The sequence below is a fragment of the Cyprinodon tularosa genome, unplaced genomic scaffold, assembly GCF_016077235.1.
Source record: "Cyprinodon tularosa strain WSP-4 unplaced genomic scaffold, ASM1607723v1 ctg332, whole genome shotgun sequence".
Classification (NCBI taxonomy): Eukaryota; Metazoa; Chordata; class Actinopteri; order Cyprinodontiformes; family Cyprinodontidae; genus Cyprinodon; species Cyprinodon tularosa.
Genome location: NW_024039044.1, coordinates 977821 through 1005389, shown reverse-complemented (window position 1 = coordinate 1005389; position 27569 = coordinate 977821). Strand labels below are relative to the sequence as shown.

The window sequence follows — 27569 nt, the reverse complement described above, 5'->3', positions numbered from 1 at the left end:
GATAAAAGTAGGTAAGTAATGACGATGGAAAAGATGTTCGCCCCAGAACTCACAGCTGAAAGAATTGAATCCACTATACCTTTCATCTAGAAAGCACAGATGTTTAAATATATACGTCTATTTGTTAGCAAGGGTTGTAGGAAAGTGTAGTTAGTCTCATCTCCGGCTTGACCTTGAGCAAGGGTGTAGGTTTGATTTCAACTTTGGTAGGGACACTATTGGTCTGATGTCATTGGTCCTATGCCAAAATATGCATACTTGTTTTTTTTATGCTTGACGTGAAAATCAGGGTGTAAAGCAGCATTTCTTGCTACATTTGTAAAAATTTTATAAGCGCTACACACACTAGATGCTGTTTATCAATGTTTGAAGCATCATCGGCTCTGATGAATGACAAATTAGGACTTTTTTCCACTTTGAAAAGGTTTGCATTTGAAATGACCAGTGACAATGACAGAAAGTAAATCTGTGCCTATTTAACTAAATATAGTCTAAATATGTCAGTTATATATGGATTTATCCTGCTGTTTCTTTTGAAGATATACAATTGTGCAGAGGTAAAACCCACTCTTATCTTTTAAATATTCTCTCTGTATCATGAAACAAAGCAAAATAATAGATTCAAAGGACACCAAATAAACGTATTGTATTTACATGAGCACTGGAACTGACACTGAGCATTTAGAATATTATTTTCACTCTACAAGTCATGCTGTAGTTACTCTATTTAACCCATATCATGTATTTTATCTTGGGCTGAAACAATTCATCGGAATAATCAATTATTAAAATTTCAACAAATTTAGTAATCGATTTATCATTAACTGGAGTATAGAGACTCTAAAACATGTCTTTAGCTCACAGAGCGACCCACTTAGAGCAGGGATTATAAAAAAAATTGTAAAAAAAACACACAAAAAACATATATAAACAAAAATGTTTTCGTCTGTCAATATTCTCCATCCCCTCTACTGCTGCATCAAAGCTGTATTGTCAATTATAAACATGTTATTCACATCTAATTGTTGGTAGCGGCCAGTAGGTCGGTCCAAAATGTTGGTAGGGACATGTCCCTATGGTCCCTATGCAAACCTACGCCCATGAGTCCCTGAGCTTCTGGCCCCTTTCCTATTTCGGACACCCCTCAGTGTTCCTTGGGTATTGCCAGGCCACCCTTATAAAAAATATCTGGCTACGTCTTTGCTCTAATGAAGGGGGTCTCAGAGGTGTCAGTGTTTAGGGGCCCATTTCCTCCTTGACCATCTGAGATGTTTCTCTGACTGTCACAGTAAGCGTTTTAGATTCTCACTAATTAAGAGGAAGAAACCCCATTAAGTTTCACGTGAGAGCACATTTCCATCATGGGAAACGGGACCGTGAACGCACCAGAGCAGCGGCTGGGTGAACCTGCAGCTTCCATCCTGAGAGCACCAAGAAGCGGACTTCCTCCGCCAATGCGCAGCCGCTCGACTTTCAACACAAAGCTTCAATATCTTCAGCTAAAAGCTCAGAAAGTGCGCTTACCTTCCCCTGAAAACTCTTCTTCGCGGCTCCTCTTAGTCGCTCTTTGTTTTCTATCTTCTCATGATTTAAACGTTACGAAATGAAGCAGGAGAGGATGTAGAGTGTTGACAGCAGGCCAGCCGCAGGGCGGTCAGTTCCTCTATCGGCTTTAGTACAAGGAAGTAAAAGTTCACTAGGATTATATGCACAGCATGTAACTTATGCAGCCTCAGAGTCCGGAAGCCAGGACGCTATCTATGCAAACTAGAGAAGCGCAGAGCTGCAGCTCTGACCTAAAGCTTTCAAAATAAACCTTCATTAAAGCAGCTGAAATGGGACTTTATAAACTCAGGGCTCTAAACTCAAGTACAGATTCGGTTTTAAAGATGTGCAAGATGGGAACCACATCAGTGCCTTTTGCACCATGTTTTTTCTTTCTTTCCCCAAACTGTTTAAATTTGATCACTTGTGCACTTTATGAAATGGTAATGTTCATTTTCACTGCTAAGCTGCTGCTCATTCACTGTCTGAAAGCTGTATAAAACAAATGTTTTGTTTTTTATACACCCCGTGTTTACAAAAAGACAATAGAGTTGACTAAGTCTAAAGTCTAGAGCATATCCAAACGTGTCTCACCTCCTAAAACTTTGACATTTATGCTTTAAATGCGATATTAACCAATCTTCAAGAAAAAGGAAAATAAAGAAGCGACTATAATCCAGATGCATAAACATAAAAAACCTGAAACTAAACTATTTTTTATTCAGATTTGGCACCTGGGATCCCATATCCTGACCTGCCCTCTCCTTAACTTTTTTCAACGTCTTGTGTGGACATCTCTTGTCCAATTGCCCAACATTTCTGTTTGGCTCAGTTCTGGGCTTTTGTTCTGTCCTTCCAGATCAAATTGTTTTAATTATGAGCTCTTTAATCATGAAAAAACCTCATTATCTACACCTTTCTTGCAAAAAAGGTAGATGTGGCATCTCAACTGTTCATAGCTTCATCCACTCTAGCCTTCAGCATGAAGGTGCCATCACCATACTTCACTGTAGCTTTGCTGCAACCAAAAGAGGCCCAATAAGTTTCAGTTTGGTTGATTCAGGCAAAAAACTAACTTTAAAAAAAAGGTTCTAGTATGTTTTGGTCAGAGCTGAGTGATTCTGTAAAAGAAATAGCTTCTGGACTAGCATCCAGTCCAGTGAACGCACCTACACCTAATTTATTCTGCAGGTCTGAAGAAGACTTTTCAGAATCACTGCAGAGTTTAGGGAGTTAAATCCTTTATAATGAATGAATAAAGTTTTAGGTCAGAAACATGATTAGAGCTTAGGGTGTCACATTGATCTGTTTTCATTCACATAGAAACTAATTATAAAGAAAGGGTAACATTTCAATTTGCATGTCTAAGATGAAAATCTTTGCAATATTTGGTCTTTCAAACCAATGGATGAGGTCCAGCAGAAATTAGCTCCACCTGCTGTTTTTTTCTCCTAGCGCTCGTGGTGTCATGTCGGGATAGCAGCTGGAAACACGCCTCTACAAGCAGCAAAATTAAAGAATGTATCCTATACATATATATAGGATTTTTTATTTCAAGCAAAAGTAAGGAGAAGAATAAGATCCGCATAAAATGCTTTGGGATTGTCAGGAAAGTTATCAAAACTCTGGGAATTTAACTAGCAGGCTTTCCTGGTCAAATAACTTGTAATACATTTTTTCTTAAGTTTGTTCCTTCCTGGTTAATTATTATTCAAAATATGTATTTATTTTTAAGGCTCTGTAGAGGGTGATTATCACTTGAGCTGACTTCTAGTGTTTTCATCAGACTTATTTTGATTTCTGAAAATAAAACCCTAAACTTCCAAAAACAAAAACCAAACAGATATTGTTCTCAGTTGAACCAGATCCAGAAAGTTGCTGACAGAAGATCACATGAGCTGTGAGACATTTGCATCAGTTACTCAGGTATTTGCATGATAGCAGAGCAGATGAGGAGGAGGGAGCATGAATACAAGGCAGCCTTTCAGCTTCTCACCACCTGTTTGTCTTCATCTAATATCAGCATTTACAGCCTGTATGCTGCAGTCAGGCAGCACTAAAGCTGCTGCCCCTTATATCTAAAACATGTTCATATGAAGAAATAAAGCTCAGTCCTGAAGGTTAAAAATCAAAGTTGACCCAAACTTTCTCAATTAGATAACAAACACAATCCAGGAAATAGCTTCTCTACGAATGGAGCAGATTTATCTGTGTAAAGGTTTTAAGCAAAGATTTCCCTCAGCATCTGCTTCATCCGGACCATTCAAAGTATCTTGTAACACAGTAAATGTAAATAATAACTGATCCACATAAAGACTGATGCCATGAATTCTACTCACAACACAGTCATTGTTTGCTCCCAAATAGATTGAGGTTGCATAGATAGCATTTTGATTCCAAAATGACTGAAATGGTTGTAATTTAATGAACAATATAGCATAATTATTTGGATAAAAATAATATTTGAGTGATATAGTGGTTAAAAAGGTGAGCATCAGAAAAAGTTATTTTTTCTGTCCTTTAATGAAAAAAAGTTATTTAAAAAAAAAAAAAGTCATGTTAATTGGTTTTTTCGTTGATTAATAAATTAGTTTGGTGTTCTGAAAGCTAAATGAAAGGGGGTAAAAACTTTTTCAAACAACTCTGTCTCTCATGGCTATCTCCACTTTCTCGTCATTACTATCCTAAATAAAGCTCATAGTTTATAAATCTGTTGTGCCTCGACTGAAGGTCCTTAAAATGACCAGAATGTTTGTATCATAAATGTCTCCATCCTGTGTAGTTTTTACACCAAAAAAAACCTTTTTGACTCTGAAAGCTGCTTTTATATATATATATATATATATATATATATATATATATATATATATATATATATATATAGTTGTATAGTGTTACTTTAACCAAAATTAAAATCAAGGTCAGAATTATAAATGTAACATTACTCACTTTCAAAGCTGTTTTACATTAAATAATTTTTTGGCAAGTTAGATTTAATGTGCTCCATCCAAAAATCACATCTTGTACATTTATTTAGAAAGCAAACTCCACAATTTCAGATTATTTTAATACTGTGTATTTTAATCAACAGAAGAGCAAATCATGACATAAAAATGTCGCTAAACTAGATTTTAAAACTATTTTAAATGGATCTTTGGTGATTATTGTTGCTAATTTTATACCAACTTTGTTAGTTTTCAGTGAAAGTTTGCATTTTACAGAGAAGCAGCCAAGAGGAGCATGGTTAGTGGAGGAGCTGCAGAGACCCACAGCTCAGGTGGGACCTTGTGTTAGCAGTTCTGTGATTTCTCAGCAATTGCATAAATGTATTGTTAATATGGAGCATCTGAGCTGCAAAACTCATGTTTTTAATTGTTTAAACATGTCCATAAAGGGTTAGAGGGTATCTTAGCTGCAGATCCAGAACCAGGTGCAGGGAAACAAAGCAGAACACAAAAGTTTGACCACTTAGGAAGAAAAATCTGCACAGAAACACAGAGACATATAGTTAATGTTATTTTACTACAGGTGAACATACTGATAATCACTACATATACACACGTCTCATGATTCACTACATGCACTGTAAAAATCAATGTGACACTCGACTGTAACAGAGTTTACAAACTAAAAAGAACCTGAGGTAGAGAAACATCTGCTAGATATGTGACATTTTTCAAGTTTCACTGACACCACATGCAGCGTGTGCTCGTCATCAACAGTCATCAGGTCCATTAAAACGGACCTCAGAGGGGGAAAAAAAGGTGATTCCCAAAGTTTTTTTTTTTTTTTGTTTAACAAACATCCAAACCAGATAAAACCCTAAAACACAGAAAGAATAATTCTGGTTAATCAGCTAACAGCAGGGATGGAACACAGAAATTAGAGATTAATAATCAGCTTAAGATTAATTACACTTTCCCGATGGTTTCATTTTGAATCTCACAAAGCTGCTCTGATTTGATGTCTACCTTAACTACTCGAAGAGGAGAGCAGGAGGATTTCAGAATGGATGCAAACATTAAAGAGATGCTGCTTCAGCTCCTCTACCATCATCATCTTCAGAGCAATAGAATAACCAGAGCGAGAGCGTGTCTCTGATCTGTAGCAACCATCAGGACACGCTCAGTCGGATCAGACCAGAGCACAAAGACCCGATAGGAAGAAAACTGGTCGGCTCAGGTTTGGCTGCAATCTGCAGAAAGAGAGCAGCAGTTGGACCATCAGGAAGGAATCATCTCTGTTAAACTTATCAAAGATTAAACCACTAAAAAAATTACTTTGTTCAGATTTTCATTAATCAACAACAATTAAACATGAATTTATTCTTTAAAAAATTCCCCAAAGGGCTTCACATGCAGGGAGATACTTTCTGTTACATATTTTTCTATCAGTGAAAATGAAGAGGTTTGATTCTGTTGAGAAGCAGCCGGTCCAAGTGTGAATTCACACCCAGAGATGGAGAAGTTGCTAGCTGGTATAAGCTCATAGTTTAATGAGAGCTCTGACCTGCAACTACTGAGAAATCAGCCTGGAAACCTGCATGGTTGTTCCCTTTTAAACAAGATGACAGTTTGTGGCTTAAAAAGCCGGAAGGATCCCCCGAGGCGGGAAATACTTCCATCTACTGATTACTTCAGGGAGGAAGATGGCTCCCTGTGGCTAATCGAAGTCTTCCTCCAGCTCATTGAACCCCTCGCTGTGCAGAGTTTTCCCTGTCAGCTCCATCATGGCCTGAACTTCTGGATCCACGTTCAGGATGCTCTTCTTACTATCCTCTTCCTCCCCCTGAAACAACAGACAGTCCAAGGATCAGTGGAAGGAAAGCCAAAGTTTCTCTGTTCTGTACTTCATCAGCCGACCCGGTACGTTCAATCAGATAAACAGTTCAGACCAAATGATTCCTATGAGTTAAATTTAGGACTGGTCACAGGAACCAGCAGATTGCATCATATTTCAACTGGGCCGTGATCCGTCATCCTTGGGAAGCTCTGAGGAAGCAAAGATCCAAGACGGGTCCTGGCAGCAGACATTTACCGCCCCTGTAAGGACAAGGAGATCTGGGCCTGACTCACAGTCTCCCCCTGGTGGTTTCTATACTGGTCGGCAGAACTGAGAAAATTTTCAGCTCTGCATGTTCATGGGATTTTTTTTCCAATCAGTCTAAACATTCATAGGGCTTCTTAAAGGTTTCCAAGAAGCTACGCAAAAAAGGTCTGGTAATAAAAATGAACAGAATCTGCCTAAAATATCATCATGGTTGGAATCTGCAGCAAAGGAAATAAATGCACGGAATAATGTTTGAAGATTGAAATGATAAGGAGAAATATTTGTAGCTACAAAAACAACCATCTGCATGGTTGTCATGGTAACAGAGGGGCTTTCTCAAGAGTACTTTAGAGAAACTCTTTGGTTCAGGTGTGCCACCCACCCCATCCCCGTACCTCAGGTGGCTGGGGGGGTTTCCCCACAGCCCACACCTCCACAGAGTCCAGGGTGAAGTCCTCCTCTCCAGACAGCTGGGGGCTGCCATAGGTGGTACATTTGGGTCGCGCTCGGCTGTGACCCTGCCCAAAGTCGCAGTCCAGCCACAAACCAAAGTAGTCGTGTTGACCTCCCATTCCCTGATGGGATGAGAAGACAGAGCAGAGGAAGCTTTTAGAGGCCATCAGTTACCTGATCAATCTGCTTTCATCATTCACAGCCAGATCTTGACTGGAAGGCGTCCTAATGTTCTGGAGCGGCTCGGCCCTGCAGACCTGAACCTGCTACTGGATCAATGGAGGGACCTAAAATTAGAGTGATGGTGAGGAGGACTTCTTGGAACTCATCACCAAACAAAACATCCAGAAAGCCAAAGATTTCTTTAATTCATTATCGAGACAAGAATAAATATTTGTTTTTTTTTTTTATTATATTTTATAAAACAAATGATTAAATTTAGGTTAACTTCAATGCTTCTGTAGGAAACTATGCTATTAAGCAGGAGCACCTGTTGACTGGCTCGTGTTGATAGAAGGAGTTAAAACTCAGCTCAAACCAGATCTGAAAGTGAAGAACTACGATGATGAGGGATGCCTGTGATACAGCCTTCTGTGACCAAGCAAACAGGTTTTCTCTCTGACTGAAGGTGACTTGTACCAATGTTTGTCTTCTTACCACTTTAAAGTCGTGCTATGTCAGCTGTACTGTAGGGTTCTGATGGAGACAGCATCAGACTGAAACCTGGTTCTAGATCAGACGGGGTGTTGGAATCAGATTGATCTTACTACGTTTCCTTTAGATTTCATTCAAATATTAAATGATGTTCCATCACTTGAGCCATTTCTGCTGATGTGTGGTTTGTTTCATGGCTAATTCTCTGCTAGGTTTTATGTAGGGAGGGGGGGTTGTGGGGTCTAAACAATCATAGAGCGTGAAGCAAAGCCGTAAGGTTCTGCTCTACTGGTCTCCTGCCTGCTCACCAGTCCGTTGGGCATTGTCTGCTGGTGCTGGTTGAGGTACATGAAGTGTTCGTTGTATCCTGTTGCCGTGTAGACTCTCAGCGTGGGGAACACAGAGAACAGGAAGCATCTGGAGTCCCCTGCACACAAATAAACAAATCACAGAGATCTGAGCCCAACGCCAGGTTCCAGTCCTCGGTATTCAAACAAGCGGTGACACTTCCTCCATGCTTTGCCTTTTTGGGGGCTTGATTGGCCCCCAGCTGCAGACGCCTTCGCAACGTTAACAAAGACCCTCAGAAATAAAAGCAAAAGATCCATTTTCTTTACCGCCTGAACATCCTAACCCAGTTTCACTAATGAGATCCGATGTGCAGTAAATATGCATGAATGACATCGATACATAAATAAAGAATTAAATATTCCAATATATAAATCAGAAATTGACTGATGGATTTTTTGTTGCTGATATCTAACCCTAGGGCAGCTAATATCTAATATTTTAGGCTGTTCTTGTTTTTTGTATTTAGCTGAATGGTTTTGATTTTGAGGCATTATTTGAATTTGGCCATTTTCTGTGAAATAATCGTTTTGAAGCAGACGCTTTTTTGTTCCTTTTTCTATTCAGCCCCCATACTTTTAAGACCCCACTTCTCTTTTGACTGATTTCTTCTTCAGAGAAACTGTATAGAAATCAGGGCAATCTTGTTTTAAAATCTAATCTCTGATTTTTTTTTCCTACCAAATCAAGTTCACTGATTTTTTTTTCCTCACTTGAGGTTTTATAATAAAAATGAAAAATGACCTAAAACTAACTAAATGTAAATAATGAAATTTTTGCTTGTTTGTAAAATCTGTTTCACAACAATTAAGATCAAACGTTTGCTGGTATCACACAGAGAGCTAGTTTAACAGTTATATAATTGATATCTAAGAGCAAAAATGATGAACTATGGAAGCAGGAGAGGATTAGTAAAAAAAAAAAAAACAGAAATCAAAAACAATGTTTTCCATTTTCCTCTTGGTAACATTTCTTCCAGGGACAACAGGTTATCAGAGACAGCTTTAACTTTTCCATACATTAAGTTATAGTAAACACTGTCCTCTAGCTCTATGTCGCCATGGAAACCATGGAGCCACAACCCATGCCTAGATTTATAACTCCTTAAGCTGTAAAGACAATGTCTGAGTCTTTTATTTTTAAAATTTAAAAAGTTTTGTCGTCCTTGGTTCCTGTAGGTTTTCATTTGGATTCCCTCCGCTGTGGGGCAACAGAAGGTGTTTCTGTTTAAAGGCGACCATCCTGATGGAAAGGAGATAAAAGGAGATAAAAACAGGCCTCTGCTGGGCCGAATAATCTGAGTCCACCTTACAAGAGATAAACTCAATATAAAGGAAGGAGATGGAGATAAACGGTAACGGTTAAAGACCTAAAGTGGTGTAGATGAAACATTTGTTTGGGATTTTTAACATAGCACCTGGACCTTTCCTTTCCATACATACAGACCCCATCGTATATGCAGCAGTACAGATTTTTTGCAGTACAAATGAAGTCAGTGCACAGCTGTGCGCACATTTTATTTGGTTGTTTATAATTCAGAATTAACTTTAATCTAAGCAAATCATTAACATAAAAATTTAATTAAAAAAAATATCTAGCTTCAACTAGTGTGCTGATTTAAAGTGCTGGACCCCTCTTCTTTTAATTAGAAGACTGATGGAGACGCTACACGGTTGATCATCATCATCATCATCCTCTCAGGATCAAATGATTTTTAGTTATAGAGCAGCGGTTAAGAGGACAACAGTTCCTGTTCTCACCCTGGAACTGAGGCTTCATCTCCCAGGCTTGCGATGCAAAGCCCCCAAAAACATGGCCCTTGGTGTCTTTGATGAGCAGCACGGTGGGGCCGTGGTGTGTCAGACCCGACACCATCTTGGTGAAGCTCTCCCCATGCAGGTGTGTGGAAAACACCAGCCTCCAGGGGGTGCTGTAGCTGTCCGGTAACTAAGGGAAAATAAGAGGAGAGAGAAAGTGGTTGTTGGTGAGGAACAGTTTGCATGGATGCTGCTGATCCTCCACAGGAAATAAAAGCGAGGATAGAGGCTGAACATCAGTGGTCCCCCACAGAAGAGAGTGGTTATCATCAGAAGGGGATTATCTGCCGAGAAGCAGGCCTGTTTGTAAATGAACCAACTGCAGCCGTTCTGGTTCTGGTCTCAGAGGTTCTCCAGAGAATAACCAGTATCATGGAGAAAGTTTTGGTGGTGTTTAAATCAGGGTTTCAACAGCTTTCAACATCTCCCAGATCAACCCATCATCTGAAGATGAACCACCTGCTGATCTACATCAATGCCAGGAGGACACAGGGATTCTGGAGGAGCTGCAGACATTCATAGCTCAGGTGGAACAAGGCATATTCTTCTGCTAAAATGGCCTAGTCAAAGTAAAGACCTAAATCCCACAATGATCTATGATTAGACTTTAAAAAAGATAATCTCAGATGTTCTGAAATGGGCAAATGTTCAGTCAGTAGAGTTGAAGCTGAAGGACACGGACCTCATTAGACCAGTAGCCAGAAGAGGTTTTACAGAGATCTGCATTAGATACAAAAAAGAGTAAAACCCATATATTTCCTCATCGTAGCCATGATCTACTCCTTGTTATCGGTCAGCTGATTAAGGCCACAGCAGATTCATATTAAAATGCTAAAAACTATAGCTCTAAAAGTGATTTATTTTGTTCTCATTTAAGACCTTCTACTCATTAAATTAAAGGTATAGTGGAGGATAATCTTTTTCCGGTTGGATCACCAAAATAAGTGGTCCTCCTAATTTTCAATCATTCTGTTTACGTAAGGCCGTCCTACATGCTTGTTCCCATTTTCACTTACCGGTGGTGAGTCTGACATGGTGGAAAAATTGCAAATCTTTTGTTAAGTATGTTTGTATGAGCGATGCAAACAGCAACTTTGAAACAGAGCGTGCATGAGGAGAAATTGGCTCGTGCATGCTCTTGTGCGTGTTTAATAGATTTTCCCTCTTGGGAGCGTGTACAGGGTTGTGCATGTGCATTTCTGGAGAATGGAGAGGGTGTTCTTTTCAAAAATTCACGAAAATCTCCACTAAACCTTTAAAATATCTTAAAAATGTAATCTGCAGAATTTTAAGGTGAGCCACAACTAAACTGGGAATAACTAAATCAAACAGATACAGTCTTGGCTTCTGATGAACCCAAAGTGAATACTTTGAACCCCAGACCTGTGGAGCAAGAAACATGAGGGTGGGGATGTCCAGCAGGCACTTCAGGTCCTTCCAGTGCGTCTCCTTGCATAGAGGCAGTAAAGTTGGGGCCGTCCAAGAACCCAGAGACACATTCAGGCCCTCTGCAACCAGGATCTCCAAGTATAGGGAAACCTGGGAGACCCTGAAGATCCAGTCCTCCAGACAGGAAACATCACAAGTTCCCTGATCTGAGGGGAGAAGACAGACGCAGTAAGTGGAGAGCATCCCTGGAGATGTCCACAAACTTGATAGTCACTGGTTTACCTGAAGCTTTGAGCTCAGAGCACATCTGCTCTGCCAGCAGTTTGATCCCCAGCTGGGTGTCACCCATCTGCTCTGGCTTCCAGCCCTGCAGGCGCCCCCTTTTGGTCAGAATCTGAACTATAGCAGAAATCAGGTCCTCCAAGAACTGAAGAAAAGCAAAAACCATGAAGCTGAGAACCGACCAGCAAATCAACACTAAAATTTCCTGTTAACTCCCCCGCCTCACTTACCGCTGCCACCTGTTCACAGGTGACAACATCTGGAACCCCCTCTGCATTGTGGGACATGACCAAGACGAGCGGGGCCCGTTCCTCTGCAGTCCCTCGGAGGGTGTCCGCCAGGAAGACGATCAGCTGCTCCCGGTCAACCCCTGCGGTGCCTTCCTTTGCTGAAGCCGACGGTGCCGCCTGTCCTGGGTCGATGCTGCACATGCATCGGTAGATCCTCTTCACCATGGTGTCTGAAGCCAGGTCACCCATGGAGGTCTGGCAGAGACATTGGCAGGAATTAGAGAAAGGAAAGGCAGAAAACACAAAGAAACTGACCTTTTAGAGTAACTTCTAAAATCATTTAGATAACTGAGTAGAAGAAGTGATCGGATGACACATGGTGTATTGTTTATTACCCAGGACTTGGGGTCAAAAGTAACCATGAACATTTATGAGCAAAAAAAGATTATTCTAACTCTGCCTGCCATTTTCACAACATCCAAGACTTCATACTAGGGATGCACGATATAATCGGCCCCCTATCGGTATCGGCCTTAAAACTGAATATCGGACATCGGCCACCCCACCGATATTTAACCCAATATTTGATCAGCTTCTAAGTTTCTAAAGTAAAAAAAAAAATTAAAAAATACTACTTCTTCTTCCTCAAAAACTTCTTTTTTACAGAGTTAAAAACTTCTAAAGACGAGGGAAAAAATATTGATACATTAAAATATCACAATATCTTCATATGCTGATATATTGCGATTTAAAAACACCATATCAATCTCTTTTACTAATGAAATATTGCTATATGTCATCGTTATGCTACAAAATCCCCGCAAAATTCACGAAATTTTGCCATATTTTTATATGTTGATATATTGACGTGCTATTTTACTAACAAAATCTCACAAGAATTTGCAAAATATCACGAGAGTTTGTAACAGAACGATGAAATTTCACGAGATTTTGAAAGTAAAATAGATAGATACTGAATTTTTAAAAATCAATTTGATATCAGCATATGAAAATATATTTGAGTATATTATATTTCAAAGTGTCAAAAATGGATAACAAAACTGCTATTTTCAATGACTACTTATTTTTGTCCAGCTTTAACATCAGTTTCGATATCGGTTATCGGCTATATGACTTTTGAAATATCGGCATATCGGATATCGGCCAAAATCCCAATATGGTGCATCCCTACTTCATGCTTTAATGTATAACTAACAATATTAGAAATTTCTAAATGAGGTGCAGCATGTAAGAAGCTCCTCCGCCTGGAAGCAGGCCATCTAACTCCTGCATGTCGACCAAAACTCAATTTTAGAGCATCCATGTGTAAGAAATATGAAGACATTAAGAATATGTTTAAACGTTCCCTTTTATTTCATATTTCAATCCATTTTGTCATCAGTGTGTGAGAGGGGAGGTAATTCTCCATCAGCCCATTTCATTTCTGGAGCAAGAGTCATCATACAGTTTTAAAAACCTCTGGATCTTCACATCACAAGAGAAATTCTACACACAGATTTTAGTATTGTCCTCAAAGGCTGTTGCCCCAAAGTTGGATTTTTGTAGAAACTATATTGTTAAAGTGGGACATCTGTAATTGGATGTGGGACAGTAGTTTTTCCAGCAAAAACACAGCAAAAAATGAGCAAAAAAAGGATTTATGACAGTCAAAATCATAAGTAAGAAAATAAAAATTATGTGTGATTTTGCAAACAAAAAAAAGTAGCACACATATCATGAATACCTTTGGCAGAATTCAAATGAGCGATTTTAATCTAGATTAATTCCAGTGAAATTAATCTAGTTTAAAAAAATAAATCTATGTCCACCACTTTCCAGTTGTTGTTTAGTTTATATTAGAGATGTCCCGATCCAGGTTTTTGGACTTCCGATCCGATACCGATATTGTTTTTGGACTTCCGATCCGATACCGATACTGGCCGATACCAGCCTATTCAAGCATGCATTTAAGTTTAAGTTAAAGTATTTAGCCTTAGTTGTAAGACTCATGTTGAAAAGGGTTTTAGTACTCTTGATAACATCTAGCCAGCTAAATTAGGTGAGATTGAATAAAACACAATGATTGGTAACAACAAACTTACCTGTTTATTAAGAGATAAACACAAACTGGACAAAATTATGAATAGCAATCTGAAATTGCACAGTGAGCAGTAAAACCGTAAACAGTTAAAGGTGCAAGTATTACTGTAAGTTTTAATAAAAATGCAAAACAGACAAGAGTGGAAAATATTCTATTAATTTAGAATCAGGACTCTACTCTTGAAAAAAGACACTGCTTAAAAAAAAAATCAGTGCAAATAACAGTGAACTATTACACAAAAATGCCTTATACTCCCCAATCTCCTCCACACCTAGTCTCCATCTACACATCGTGCAGGATAAAATAATCCCACACGGCTGACATTTTCCCCGCTATCTTCCAATTCACCTGTTTTAATGGTTAGGCCGGGAGACAGACCCAAAAAGACCTGTGAGTGTTTAAGGTGTTCTGGAAAATGCGGACCGGATTCGGGGAACACTGGCGCAAAATAGTGGAATGTATCGTTTCAATCTGCGAAACTGGAAAATACGGACCGGATTTTTTTTTTAAAACTGGATCGGCAGTCTGGATCGGCATTTTTACATTCTTTGCCGATACGCATTGTTTTGCCAATATCGGCGTCCCGATCCGATCCACGTATCGGATCGGGACAAGCCTAGTTTATATTATTCATAGAGTAGAGCCGACAGTCAGAGCTCCACCGTCAACTGAAGGATAATGATCTGGGAGCTTCTTTTGCATCCACTGACCTGCAGCGTCTCCAGCTGAAGAGTCTTCTCCGCTCTAGAACCACCCAGCAGTCTGTCAAAGACCCCATCTATGGTGGTCCGCTCCTCGGGCCGAAAACGGGCCATTCGCTTCTGCACCATCACACTATCACTGTTACCCATGATGCCCTGTAGTCCGATAACATGCACTCCTTAAAAGAGAAGTAAAAAACACAAAGGCATAGCCATTAAATCCAGTTTGAGCTGTTTTTCTCCTGGTGTTGCTTTGCTCTGCAGTACCGATCCAACTTGCTCCTTAAACGTTATTCTTTCCTGTTTTCAAACAGGTTGGATCCCATAAAATTTTTCAAAAAAACAGCTTGAACTACTGTACAAAATATTTTATTTTGGCTACATAAATAAACTAAATAACATTTATTACAACCTCTATTACAGGAAAGTTCATATATCTGTGAGGTACGTTTATTCCAACATTTTAATGTCGACATCTGCAGAACTTTTCGTGGCTTTTTTATTAATATTAACCTTTAATCTCAGTTTTTCAGCACTGCAACAGTCAGCAAGTATTTCATCAATTCTCCTGTACGGGGACGCCTTTTACAGTTGCTTTTGTATCTCTGCTTCTGTCTTCTTGAACCCGAGTCGGCTTCGGCAGAAGGCCGCTCACACTGAGCCTGAGTCTGATGGAGGTTTCTTCCTGTTAAAGGAAGTTTTTCCTCTCTACTGTCGCTTCAAGCATGCTTAGTGTGAGGGATTGCATGAGTTGCCTCGACACAATCAACTGGTTTTCCTTAGATAGAAAACTTTGAATCAATTTGACTGTATGATCTGGTGAACTATAAAGTGCCTCTAGATGACCTGTGTTGTGAATTGGCGCTGTATAAGTAAACTGAATTGAATTTCTACCACACCTCGGGGTTATTATAGAATGTGGAGGCTACTAAGGGCCACTCGCTCTGTAGGGGACACACCCACCGCGTTCCTTCGTTTCCATCCGTTTATAACTGCAGTAACCTTCTCCTTGTTTAGATCACCTGACTTCTCACGAGTTCCTGTTTACCACCAGAAACGCATTTAATCAGCCGCACGGGGTTCTAAACCAGCACAGAACAATCAAGTACCGAGTTTTATTATCAACTTCTTTCATCAAAGATTCCGTATAAAAAGCTACTGTTTTAAATAAGCAGGTATCTCTGTACGTGGTTGCCAACCGTTACTAAGCCCAAGCTGCGCGCGCATCCACACCTCCATTGTTTGCTCTGGAATCTGAGTTCATGCTAACACCCAACGAGCGGAGCTTCCCACACACAAAAGAAGCACTGCGGGGGTGTTATAACCCAACACCATCACCAGGAGAAAATGGGAAGAATGAAATAAAATATGTGTCAGTGTGTCAACTCACCCCTTAAAGAGCTGCAGCAGCTAAGCTTCCCAGATCCTGTATGAGGCGGGACTATTCAGTGGAGGCAGTCCTGCTGACACCAGCAGCAGCCAATCACATGACTCCGAGGTTCGTGTTCGTCGCTCTCATTGGGCGTTGATTCGGAGGGCGGTAACAGTTGGGTGGACTCACAGAGGCAGGGCCGGTTCTAGCCCTTTGGTTGCCCTAGGCGAGATTGAGTTTTGCGCCCCCCCCCCCTCACTTTTGCCGTGCGAAATACCAGTACTGTTTTCAGCATCTGTTTAGTGCTTCATTGAGTTGTGTTTACAGTTCCACAAAGAGTGCTGTGCGGTGAATTGCGCCTACAGTTGTGCAAAGTGTGTGTTACAAAATTGCAAATTGAGTGCAAAGCAGTGTTTGTTCTTTTAGTTTTGTGAACTCATTGAGTGGATTTGCTATAAGTATTAATAGTTTTAGAAATTGTGCTATAAGAATCAAGGTTGTGTTTAAGCATTCAGAAAAAACTGTAACTTAGCATGGAGTGATGCATAGACAAATACCAGAATAGGTTTCAGTACCTTTTCTTTTTTATTATTTTAAATAATTTATTACACACTCAAAGTTAGGACTGTGCAAAAACACTTTTAACCATCTGTAAGGACACTTAGGTAAAGTATAACTAAAAAACTGGATTGAATCATTGAATGAATTTATTTCAGACAATTAACAAATTTAACACACATTAAACAAATATTAAATAAATCAATTTCAGAAATTACCAAATAACAATAAAAAATAATAAATTTAAGAAATTCTTCAACCAAGGACTACATAAAAAAGTAATTGATAAATATTAAATTAAATTTTCTGTTCCAGTTCAATTAAATCATTTGAACATAAATAGAAATGAGATAAACAAAATTTTCCTCTAAATAAAATATATCAGGTATATTTACCATGATTTCTGACATTGATTAGTGATTAAAGAAAAGATTAACCCTCTACAAACAAAAGTGCTTTTATGAATACCATTACAAAATTAAATGTTTGAAGTTGTTGTTTTTTTTGTTGTTCACATATTCTATGATGAACAGCCATAACTTCATATATTTTGATGATTATTTGTACATCCCTTTTGAATACTCAATGCAGATAATCACTACAAAATATTTTATTTATATTAGTATCTTCTACCCATTCTCAAGCTAATAATATAGCACATAATTCTGCTGCATATATACTGAGGAAAAAAATTATGTCAACATTAGGGATGGGGATCGTTAATATTTATTGATATCGATACCTTTATCGATACTCCTTATCGATCCGAGTCTTTATTATTATTATTTATACCACTATCGATACTTTTCTGTTATTTGGTGGAAAGACGATGCAACAAAATTTTTTTAACAGAACTGGTATTGCTTCTATTGCTTAACACGTGAGCATAACAAAAACGTTTCTAGCCTTCAATAAACATGGCTAATGTAATAGGCCACTTTGAAATGACATAAAACTAACTAGAATATATTTTCACAATTGTTTGTTAATGTATTGTCTACTGTCACTTTTCATCATGTTTTTAGTGATTAGGAAAATATTTAACAAATAAATAATTGTATTTTAAATTAAATGTAATTTTTAATAAATGTTGGCATCAGTAGTTTAATTATATATAGAGCAATATACAACTGTATTACTCGTTTCTCGCCAAAAACAAAATTTCCCGTTTTCTTTACGTTACACTTGAACGCATCATGATAACCTAATTGTCATTTTACTGAGCCAATCTGAACACATCATCACGCAGCACGTCTGAAACTTTATTTACTTTTCAAGCTAACTAGCTTCTTTGCTTTCGATTACAAGACGTATTTCACAATTACTATTTTTAACTGACCGGACAAGCTACAAAGTCTGTGTGCGCGCTTACCAGTGGTACTCTGAGTGGATGATGAAGACGGGCCCGACTGCGGTGGCAGGAGGAGGAGGAGGAGTCTTTTCCGTTCAGCCATTCTCGAGTCGCGAGCTAAGTTAAGTGCAAGACTTCACTTGTTTTACTTTTAATATCTGTTTGCTTACAATTTCATTCCAAAATATTGGTGTACATGCTGCAGTGATTGACGTCACGACTTCCGGGTTGGAGGGCGCTTGAAAAGTAATCAGAATCTTTTCCGATTTTCTCTTAAATGTGAAAAAATAAATAAAAAAACGGTGGTATATTTATTTGTTCATATTTTGCTATTTATATATACGTAAGGTTAAGTCAAACTGACGGACGCTTCATAACCGGTTTAATTCGCTTTTTTTTCTAATTCTATGATTAATGGGAAGTAAGCCTAAGGGCGACGCTAGAGGGCGCCCCCAACACATTTGTCGCCCTAGGCAATTGCCTAGCTGGCCTATAGCAATCGCCGGCCCTGCACAGAGGCTACGTTCAAAACAACTCCTAGTTTTCCAACATGCTGCTAAAAATAGGTCACCCATCAAATATTTACTCATCTAATTATTTAATCTAAGGGAGAAAAGCCTTTATTAAAAAATTACAATAAAACGTTTAATTTTTATTTAGTGTAGACCTTTTACTAGTGTTTCATGTGTGACTTTAAAGACAGGATTTGTGCAGATTGTTAAATCCAGTTTATGCGTTGCTGTGCATTTTCATAAATAGCCTGCAGGGGGCATCGTTTCTTCGGAAATGAGTGGAAAGCATAAAATGCACAAGGAATGAAATTATGCCTGGGGGGCTCTGGTCTACGGAGCCCCCTAGGGGATTGCAAGAAAAAAAAACGTTGTTGTTCTAATTAGTGATATTTTAGCTAGAAATTAAAGGATTGAAAGAAGAACTTTTAAAGAAACACCGTCGTAAGTGTTACTAAATGAAACACAGTCTTACTTTAAACCCTTTTGTAAACAGCACAAAATCAGCACTATAATTACAGATATTTCACAATTATTTTAGATCTTTTCACAAATTGTCAGCACAGAAAGCCCTAACAAGCAGTTTATTTATTATTTCCCGCAAGGGGTTATGACAGTTATAAAGTAATTCTGATTGTGATTATTAGAAAAATACACAAGGTGCACTTTCTGTCTTTTACCAGTAGGTGGTGGTCGTGAGTCGCCAAGAGGAACAGAGAATCAACGCCAGAAGAGGCAGTAGTTGAAGAATGCCTTTTATGGACATGAGATTAGTGTGCTAGCGCTCTGAACTGGGTGTGTTGCATTGTAATGAGCTGTCTGAGTACTGTAGGCACTGATGAATGCAACAGTGACGCGCTACCATCTGCCCACGTTGAGTAAATAGGATGAGCAGAAAATGAGCAGCCTGAAAGGTGTCAGAGAAATCATCTGCAATTAAACACAGCTTGGCAAATAGTCTGAATGAATTAATAAAGGTGTTCCTCAGGGTCCATCATTTATACTGTGGTGACTGTGCTTTTGTTTCTTCATCGTTCCCATCATGTGTTTACCTTATTGGTCACCTGTCAGTGAAAGATCTGCCTTTTATTTCATTCAACAATAAAGTACATTATTTACATAATCCACCTGCCTCCACCTGCTCCCTGCATTTAGAATAAGAGTGGAGACAACTTTGTACCTCAATGGGGAAATTAAGTTGTCCAATCAGCATTCTTCTTACAGAGCCTTGCTAAGCTGTGACTTCAACATTCTCACTGTCTTATCTTGGTCTTTTGAAATCCGAAGTCTGGCTGCTGAGGATCTTTTGTAAATACAAGCCTGGCCTGTGACACTGCAGATGGACTTCATCTGGAGTTGCACAAGCAGAAAAGTTTCAGTGTGGTGTCTTAATCATCCAAGGCACAACAAAAACAGGCTTTGAGGAGTTTGAACAGGAACTGCGTTCCACCTTTGCACCGGTGCAAACTAGTTGTTGTGTAAAAGCAAAAGTTTCTGTGGGGGAATGTAGCCCTGATTAATCCAGATGTGCTTCACTTAACGCTTTGCTCTGGAACAGGCCGAGCCTTCTGAGTTGCTGCTTGTATGGGACCTTCCCAGCATCCCGAGGAGTATTACGGGACATTGTTTCTTCTGCAATTATAACTGTAAGAACAATGTCAGATTTTTCCAACATGAAGAAGATGTTGCTGATTTGATAGCTGAGTAAAGTATATTTATGTTACAAAGTTTATTTTGATAGAGAATTTGTTCCATTTCTTGCAAAGAACAAAGCCTGGGGCTGCCACCGCCATGCTCTGCAGCTCAACAGTGTTTTGGCTTTAAAGGCCTTACATTGACTCTTAGACATGGGTCTTGTAATTGTATTCCAGCTTGGAGAAATTTAGTTCTCAAGCCTGAAAATCAATTTGAGAGTCTCCACATCGATACTCAGGCGGATTTAAGCCAGGCATATACTGTATGAGTTTTTGCCCTTTTTGGGCTGATTCTACAGTCGTACAAGAATTTTTTGGATGAGGCCGAGTCTAAGCCTCATCATGCGTCCTGTGTCGTGCAGTATACAGGGGGTAAGGAGGGGCGATTAGCCACTCACAACCATCTACAGATCAGGAATCTGCAGCTTCTTCGGAGAATCTCTGAGGTAAAACCCAAATTGTCTACAGTTAAACTCAAGATTAGAAGCACTCCCACTGTTGATTAAGTGACCTCGAAGGGAATTTTATTCAGAGGCTTTAGGGTAAAGAGTGATGAATACAACTGCACACCACACATTTCAGATTTGTTTTGTAAATGTTTTGAAAATGAGGAATCTTTTTCCTTTCGTGTATGAACTTCCCTAATTGTAAAGATCCAGTTTATTGAAATCGATAGCTGTATTGCATATATTTTGATTCTGTTGCCAAAACATTTGAACTTTTTTGTCTGACAAACTTTACAAAAACTCAAGTTAACTAAAGGAATTTATAGCATTCTTAAACCAGTTTATTTGGAGCCCTCCAGTTGTTCTTTCCCCTGCTTCGAGCAGGTCCAGACAGAACTAGCAGAGTGAGGCACTGATATATGAAGAAGGCCTATTTGCACACGTTGTTTTGAAGCAGACTGGCTTGGCTTATCTCTTACCTCTGGCAGGTAGAGGGCTCACCAGTCTGAACTGCTTAAGCTGTCAGCAAGTTGGGACTTGAGCAGAGAGTCGTGTTACTTCTTCTTTTCTCTTCCTGTTGCCCTTCGACACCACACTGCATCCCTATATGGTAAAATGCTCACTGTCGAGTGACTGAACAGGAAATCCATCATTTGAATGTGAAGCTAAAAAGGAGAAGTTTCTCTTTGTACTTGTTGATAAAACTGATTTGTCATCTGACCTTAACGTATTTATTTCTAAAGATGGGACTCTGAACTTCCCTCATGTAACTGCAGAAGTGCTAAATGGTATTTGGTGAAGTTGCTGCAGGTGCAACACCATCTCACCACATTTACAGTCACATTTCTAACTGCAGTCCTTAAAAAAAGGGAACTTTTGAAGAAGATTTCTTATAATCTGTGAGAAAGGGATGCTTTTCTTCATGCTGTCGTCTCCTGCAGTCTGAGAGTTTTGAATGAAGACATTTGAATGACTCTGTTCTGATTTGTCATATTCTTTAAAGAAAACCTGGCCTCTTCCGTTGTGTATATTTACCACAAAGCACCCCTCAGATGATCTCAGAGACTGCTAGCAGGCACAAAATAGGTTTCAGTAGGTCTACATGGCTCTCTCTCAGCAGAAAAGGAAACAAGGGTTTCACAACTGCACTGTTTAACCTTTAAAATATTCTTCTAAATTAACTCTTCTCCAATAAAAGATCAAAATACTGGCAACAACACTTTTATTCAGATTTGTAACTCTTTCTAGCTGCTGGGGTTTAGCACAACTTCCTTATTATGGGCTTTTCTGTGACAGCAGCAGCCCATTGATCAGCTGACAACATCCTAATTATCAACATTTATTTGTGGCTGTTTGGACTTCTGCTCACTCGGTTACTGCCACTCAGCAAAAATAAAGTGAAATATCAATGCAAAAACAGCATCTGTAGTGTCACGCTGACATTCCAGAGGATAAAGTGCAAGAAACTTGTTTGAGTAATTATCATTGTAATAGCTTTAGCTAACATATGACCATGTGATTATGCAGATATGAAACCTTGATATATCAGGAAACCATGTTGTAATGAACCTGCTGCTAAGCATCAATTTCCTTTCCGTGCCACAAATGTTGAAGGGCTGCATGTGCATCTATGTGTGCCAGCCTCAACAGAGCCAACGTAGCTGAGTCCAGTTAAGAAAAGCAGGCTTGATTAACCTGTTTTACTGCTGCACAGAATAAACATATGCAAAAAAAAAAAAAAAAAAGAAAAGAAAAGAAATCAGGAAAAAGCCAGAACCAGTTGGTGGAACATTGCATTGTCTACTTTATTGATGTTTTGCAATAATAAGGGTCATGTTTTGCTTCTTTTGATTGAAACCCTGAATTTATAGAAAGCTCTACCAGATACGAAAACTCACAGATAAGTTGTTTTTCAGATCATAATCTGGGCTTTCATTTAGAGCGAATATAATATTGAGACTAAAATGAAAGATCAGGCCTTTTGCATGGTAACCTGTGATTAACAGTAATAAACAAACAAAATTTGAATACAATAATGAACCCTAATTAAGGGTCTTGGCTGCAGGTTACTCTAAATTTCCTTTATTTTGGATTGTGCCTAAATAAGCTTGACCTCCTGTCAGTCTCAGAACAACAGGATCCAGTATTTGAGGCAGGCAAGCAGTTAGATTTCTCAAAACGTTAATTGGAAAGAACCCAAATGAGCAAATGTTGGTGTCTAACGCAGGAACCCCTGCAGGAGGAGACAACAGGTTTGTGACCACATTTTCCGGAGTTGGATGATAATCAGTATTGGGCCCGTTACTTTGAAAAAGTAATTAGTTAAAGTTACTAGTTACTTCTCCCAAAAAGTAACTGAGTTACTAACTGAGTTACTCCACAATAAAAGTAACTAGTTACTAGTAAAAGTAACTATTGCGTTACTTTTGAGTTTCTCGCCCCTGTAACTTTCACCACCTGACCCCCACCTTCTAGCTGTGTATTTCAAAAGCCAGCTGAATAGAGTGGACGACAAAGACAAGTACCTGCAGAGAGTTTTGCATTTATTGCAACTCAATGTAAATGACATCAGGGGGGAACGCTATCTGACGGGCCTATAAACCCCATCAGATAGCGTTCCCCTCTTCTTAACATGGGGGCAGCTGTATCTGATGGGCTTCTGAAACCCGTCAGATAGCGTGTCCCCTGTTCAGCATGGGGGGAACGTTATCTGATGTTGTGTAAATATCATCAGGCTGTATTACCTCTACTCATGGGTTGGTTTATCTATCTATCTATCATCTATCTATCTATCTATCTATCTATCTATCTATCTATCCATCTATCCATCCATCTATCCATCCATCCATCCATCCATCCATCCATCCATCCATCCATCCATCCATCCATCCATCCATCCATCCATCCATCCATCCATCCATCCATCCATCCATCCATCTATCCATCTATCCATCTATCCATCTATCTATCTATCTATCTATCTATCTATCTATCTATCTATCTATCTATCTATCTATCCATCCATCCATATTTCTCCTTTTCTCCATATAGGCTAACCTTTGATTGTTCACGCTCTTCGTTGTTCCCCTGTGGTGTGAGCACATGGCGGCTGTAAACAGAGCACAGAGAGAAATAGGGAGAGCAGCAGATTTAAAGGGGAAACAGATTTACTGGGATATGCAACATGCAATCAAATATATCTCCAAGTTTACCAGAAAGTTTACAAGATAAAAATATGATATGCTTTATTTAAAGTAAAGCATATCCATATTTTTCTGGATGGATGGAATTAAAATTGTACTTCTAGGATGTATGATGTATCGATTGTGGCATTGGAATAGGCTGTTATTCGTTATTTTTTTTATAGATCAATGTTTTTGGGCCCTATATATATAATGCACTAAAAGGCATCTCTCTAACATCTATAAATATAAATATTAATGTATTATATATCTTTTGTGTTCTCAACAATGGAGAGCATTCAATAAATAAATGTTTGAGGTCATTTTTGGAAAATACAAAAACCTAATGAAACGTTTGGGTGGAGTAACTGTAGGTCCATCAGCCCCCACCCGTGTGTCCCCACCAATTTTAATCACTAAGTTACACCCTTGGTTGCATTGTAGGTTTTTGAAAGCTGGAACCTGAGTCCAACCCCTCTGTTTAAGGTTGGTTTTTCTTTCATAAGATAGATGGCTTCCTTCACGCCCCCCTCAAACCACCTATTTTCTTTATCAAAATGAGGATAATCATGCATTCAGGGAAGATTCTGGTGGGCCTGCTGTCACTGATTTGTTTCTCATCTGTTCCTGAATTTCTTCACATCATAGTGGATTAGGGTGCTTTCTAAGCCTACTTCATGCCGTCAGACAAAAATCTAACAAGATGTTGTACATAAACTTTGAACTAAACAAACCTAGTTATTCGTAAAGAAATAGATGTTTTTGCAGCTTTGAAATATATGAAACATGATAAAAACTGTGTTCACATCTGACTAAAGCTCATTGAAGTGACAATACCAGAACAAGACATTTGGACTTATCACAATTCTTAAAGATGTCTCATCGAAAAAGCCTCTTCAGTTATGAGGACATCGGGCTGCCTCCTCCTTACATATACAAAACTAACCATTATGTTCATGTTTTGGTTGTGCTTTGAATGAGCGATGTTGGTTGCATCTTAAAGTGCACTCTGTCACATATTGCGGCACTGCATGCAGTTTGCGGCAGCTACAATCAGCAAGCTTCGGGAGAACAGGAGAGGCCAGGCGGGGCTTGAGCTGCTTGAAAACACAAAGACATGGAAGCTTGGTGAAATTTGCTTAGTGAAGTCGGGGTTAAACACAGAGCTGTAACACAACGCCACGCAAGACTCTGCATCTGCATCAACAAAGGAACAGCTTAAACAAGCTTCAAGGACTGTGCAAACCTGAAGAGCAAGAAATTCAATATTCCGCATCACTCAGGAGATTCCTGACAGTAAAATTTAAATCAGGAATTCCTTTCTGAAATTCTTGAAAGAATGAGGAACTGAATTAGGTTTCAAGACAGAAGATAATGTTTTTTTTTTTTTTTTTACTTTGCCGGTATTTTTCATGTGTATATTTATATATCTCAACCATTCTTAAATTTAAAGCCAAAGTATGGCTGCTCCAGTTACAGAAGATATGGCCTCCTGGGAGCAAGTCTATCAGAGTGAAAGATGCCAGCATAGAGACCCAACTCCAGTCGCTGAAGAATGACTTAAGTCGGGTAGAGGTAAAAAAGAAAAGCAAGAAGACATTCATTTGGCCTTAAACACACAGAACAAGGCACGGACATCAAGAAATTAAAAAAAAAAACAAAATGAAGAGTTCAGGAAAGAGCAGTGAAAAGCAAGGAGCTTAAACATCAACAAGGGGGGAGAAGTTACAAGAGCATTAAACAAGACATAGAGCAGCAGCAGCAGAAAGAAAGAAAGCAGGCAAGCTACAGCTAATGTTTCAGAATCAAGAAAAACTAAGAAACTAAACCCAACAGGATGAACCAAGTATGGCAAGACCTCAATGCCAATAATAACAATATAATAAAGCAAGACCTTATTAAGAATAATAACCAGGAAATGTTGTGGGGCTGACATTATTAAACTCTCAGATTGGACAGGACTGATATGAGTCATGGACCAGATGAAGCCATAAGTTACAGATCAGTGACCAAGTCCACTGACTGGTGCGATGAAGAACCGGTCAAAGACCCGCAGTAAAGAGCTTTCAGGCAGTTGACCTTTTGCCATAACCCCTCAGCTTCAATAAATTAACTGCAAGTGTCACTAATCCATGCAAAGAAGAGAGCTACAGTTTAATTAAGCTCAGAGGGGATCATCAGCAGAGAAGACCAACCGTCTCGACCCAAAGAGACCATCCGAGGAGAGAAACTGTTCGTAGAAATACCCACCACACTTCTTTTTTTAAAATTCCTTTTAAAAAGTGATGATTTTCTGTCTTTTTCATTACTTTTCTCCAGTTTTTACCTTTTCATAATTTAAAGCCAGTAAGGTGGAAGGCCAGAAGTCTATGGCGTTAATGTGACAGAAAGTGTCCCATCTGTAGATGGAGTGCTTATCTAGTGGGTTTTATCAGACACCTCTCTGTCAGCTTGTGTTCTCAGTGGACACCACTCTATAAACTCACTAAACAGATGCTCATTTGAACTGGGAGAACGAAGCTGCCTTCAGTTCGTTAGTCTAACACAATGGTGCCTCTATGCCAACTCTGCGTAGCGCTGGCACACAGGCACTCCATGGAGAAACTCATTCACTCCCATATCCCCCCTCCGTCTCCCCTATTTCACATAGAAGTATCTACAAAGAGACTCGAGACGCCTCCTTCTGCTTTACTCACAGGGACAAAGTGTTATGTTGAGCCCCTCAATTAAACTTCACAACAACTATTGTAAAGTTGTCACTACATCACAACCAACACAACACACATGATGTCATCATTCTATGGTTGGGCCAAGGGAACAGAAACACAAGCTCAACAATACATCTATTGCAAAAAGAAAATGTTTTCATTGGTGGTAACATGCAAAAACACCTCTGTGATGACGCAACTGTGGGATTGGTAAGAGTTTGAATGTCTTATATCTGTATATAAACCTTTAACTAAATATAGAAAAAAAAAAGAATAAACTATCTCTGAGGTTTTTTTGTTAAACAGTATTTCAGCTGGATTACAGAAAAATTAAAGAGATAAGATTAAAAGCATCACAGTTTCAGATGAGAGGCCAAAATTTGAACAGTATTGGTGCAGAAATAAATCACTATAAATCTTTATTTGACATGAATGTGTTCTGAATGTGTTTTCTGCATCTTTTATGGTGCAGTTGGCACTCAATATTTGCAATCCGGCAATGAGGGTGTTGGGATTCAAACCATGGAACGTGCAACCCAGGATGCAGACTTATGCTGGCCGAGTGGTAGAAAAAAATTTAAGAAGTCCGGCAAATACAAAAATGAAACTAGCCAACACAAAAATTAGAGTACACAAAACACATGCAAAGGAAAACTGTTGCAAATGAGAAATGCGGCAATCACAGGAAATACAGAGCAGCTAAGTGGAAACGCCCTGCAAAGCCAAAACCTGCTGGAAAACCATAAATGATGCTGACCAACATATTAAGAGGGAAGAAAGTAGAGGAATGCTGTGAATAAAAAATATCTCTCTCCACCTCCCATTCATATCCTTAAAGGTCTCATAGGTCTCATATAAGTGGGTGATCATCAAAAACACAATAAACATTGTTTATTGAGGTGCAGTGTCTCTGATTTGGAGGTGTTACCCAACCACTGTGTGGTATTAAGGAGCTTTGCTGCACTTATGGGAGTGAGCACCATGGCCCTCAGCTTGAGTTACTCCACCAGCAAAAAGGCAGAACTACAGAGGAATGCACAAAGCAACAATTGTTAGTCTCAGAGTAGTTTGATGGACAGAGAAGGAGATTTGGTTAAAGAACAACAAACGAAGTATTTCTCCCCATGAAAACAAACACAGACTTTGATATGGGGGGCTTAGTTCAAGACAATTCTTGGTG

General features: G+C 39.1%; 2 protein-coding genes across 3 annotated transcripts in view; both read right to left on the bottom strand.

Annotated features, from left to right (window-relative positions):
• plcg2 (phospholipase C, gamma 2) overlaps window positions 1-1696 on the bottom strand; it is a 47444-nt gene extending 45748 nt beyond the window's left edge. Inside the window, exon 1 of the mRNA XM_038293961.1 lies at window positions 1525-1696. The gene's annotated coding sequence lies outside the window, so the exon portion shown is untranslated. The remainder of the gene's footprint in view (window positions 1-1524) is intronic.
• A 2909-nt stretch (window positions 1697-4605) lies between these two features.
• On the bottom strand, window positions 4606-16115 carry meak7 (MTOR associated protein, eak-7 homolog). Of its 2 annotated transcripts, XM_038293931.1 has the most exons (9): window positions 15960-16113; window positions 14579-14748; window positions 11768-12022; window positions 11538-11682; window positions 11250-11461; window positions 9810-9996; window positions 8010-8128; window positions 6990-7169; window positions 4606-6333 (listed from the first exon to the last, which is right to left on the bottom strand). In XM_038293931.1, the coding sequence occupies exons 2-9, from the start codon at window positions 14717-14719 to the stop codon at window positions 6208-6210; spliced, it is 1365 nt and encodes a 454-aa protein (XP_038149859.1). In that variant the 5' UTR covers window positions 14720-14748; window positions 15960-16113; the 3' UTR covers window positions 4606-6207. The 2 variants fall into 2 exon arrangements, with proteins under 2 accessions (XP_038149859.1, XP_038149860.1); XM_038293932.1 differs by lacking the exons at window positions 4606-6333; window positions 6990-7169; window positions 8010-8128 and adding an exon at window positions 8924-9291 and having other exon boundaries at window positions 15960-16115.
• Between the last annotated feature and the right edge of the window lie 11454 nt (window positions 16116-27569).

Coding starts and splice junctions, on each gene's coding strand:
- meak7 (XM_038293931.1), bottom strand. CDS start 14,719: ATGGGTAACAGTGATAGTGTGATGGTGCAGAAGCGAATGGCCCGTTTT. Junction 11,462..11,537: donor CTCTGAGCTCAAAGCTTCAG/GTAAACCAGTGA, acceptor TTCTCCCCTCAG/ATCAGGGAACTTGTGATGTT. Junction 6,334..6,989: donor AACCCCCCCAGCCACCTGAG/GTACGGGGATGG, acceptor CTGTTGTTTCAG/GGGGAGGAAGAGGATAGTAA.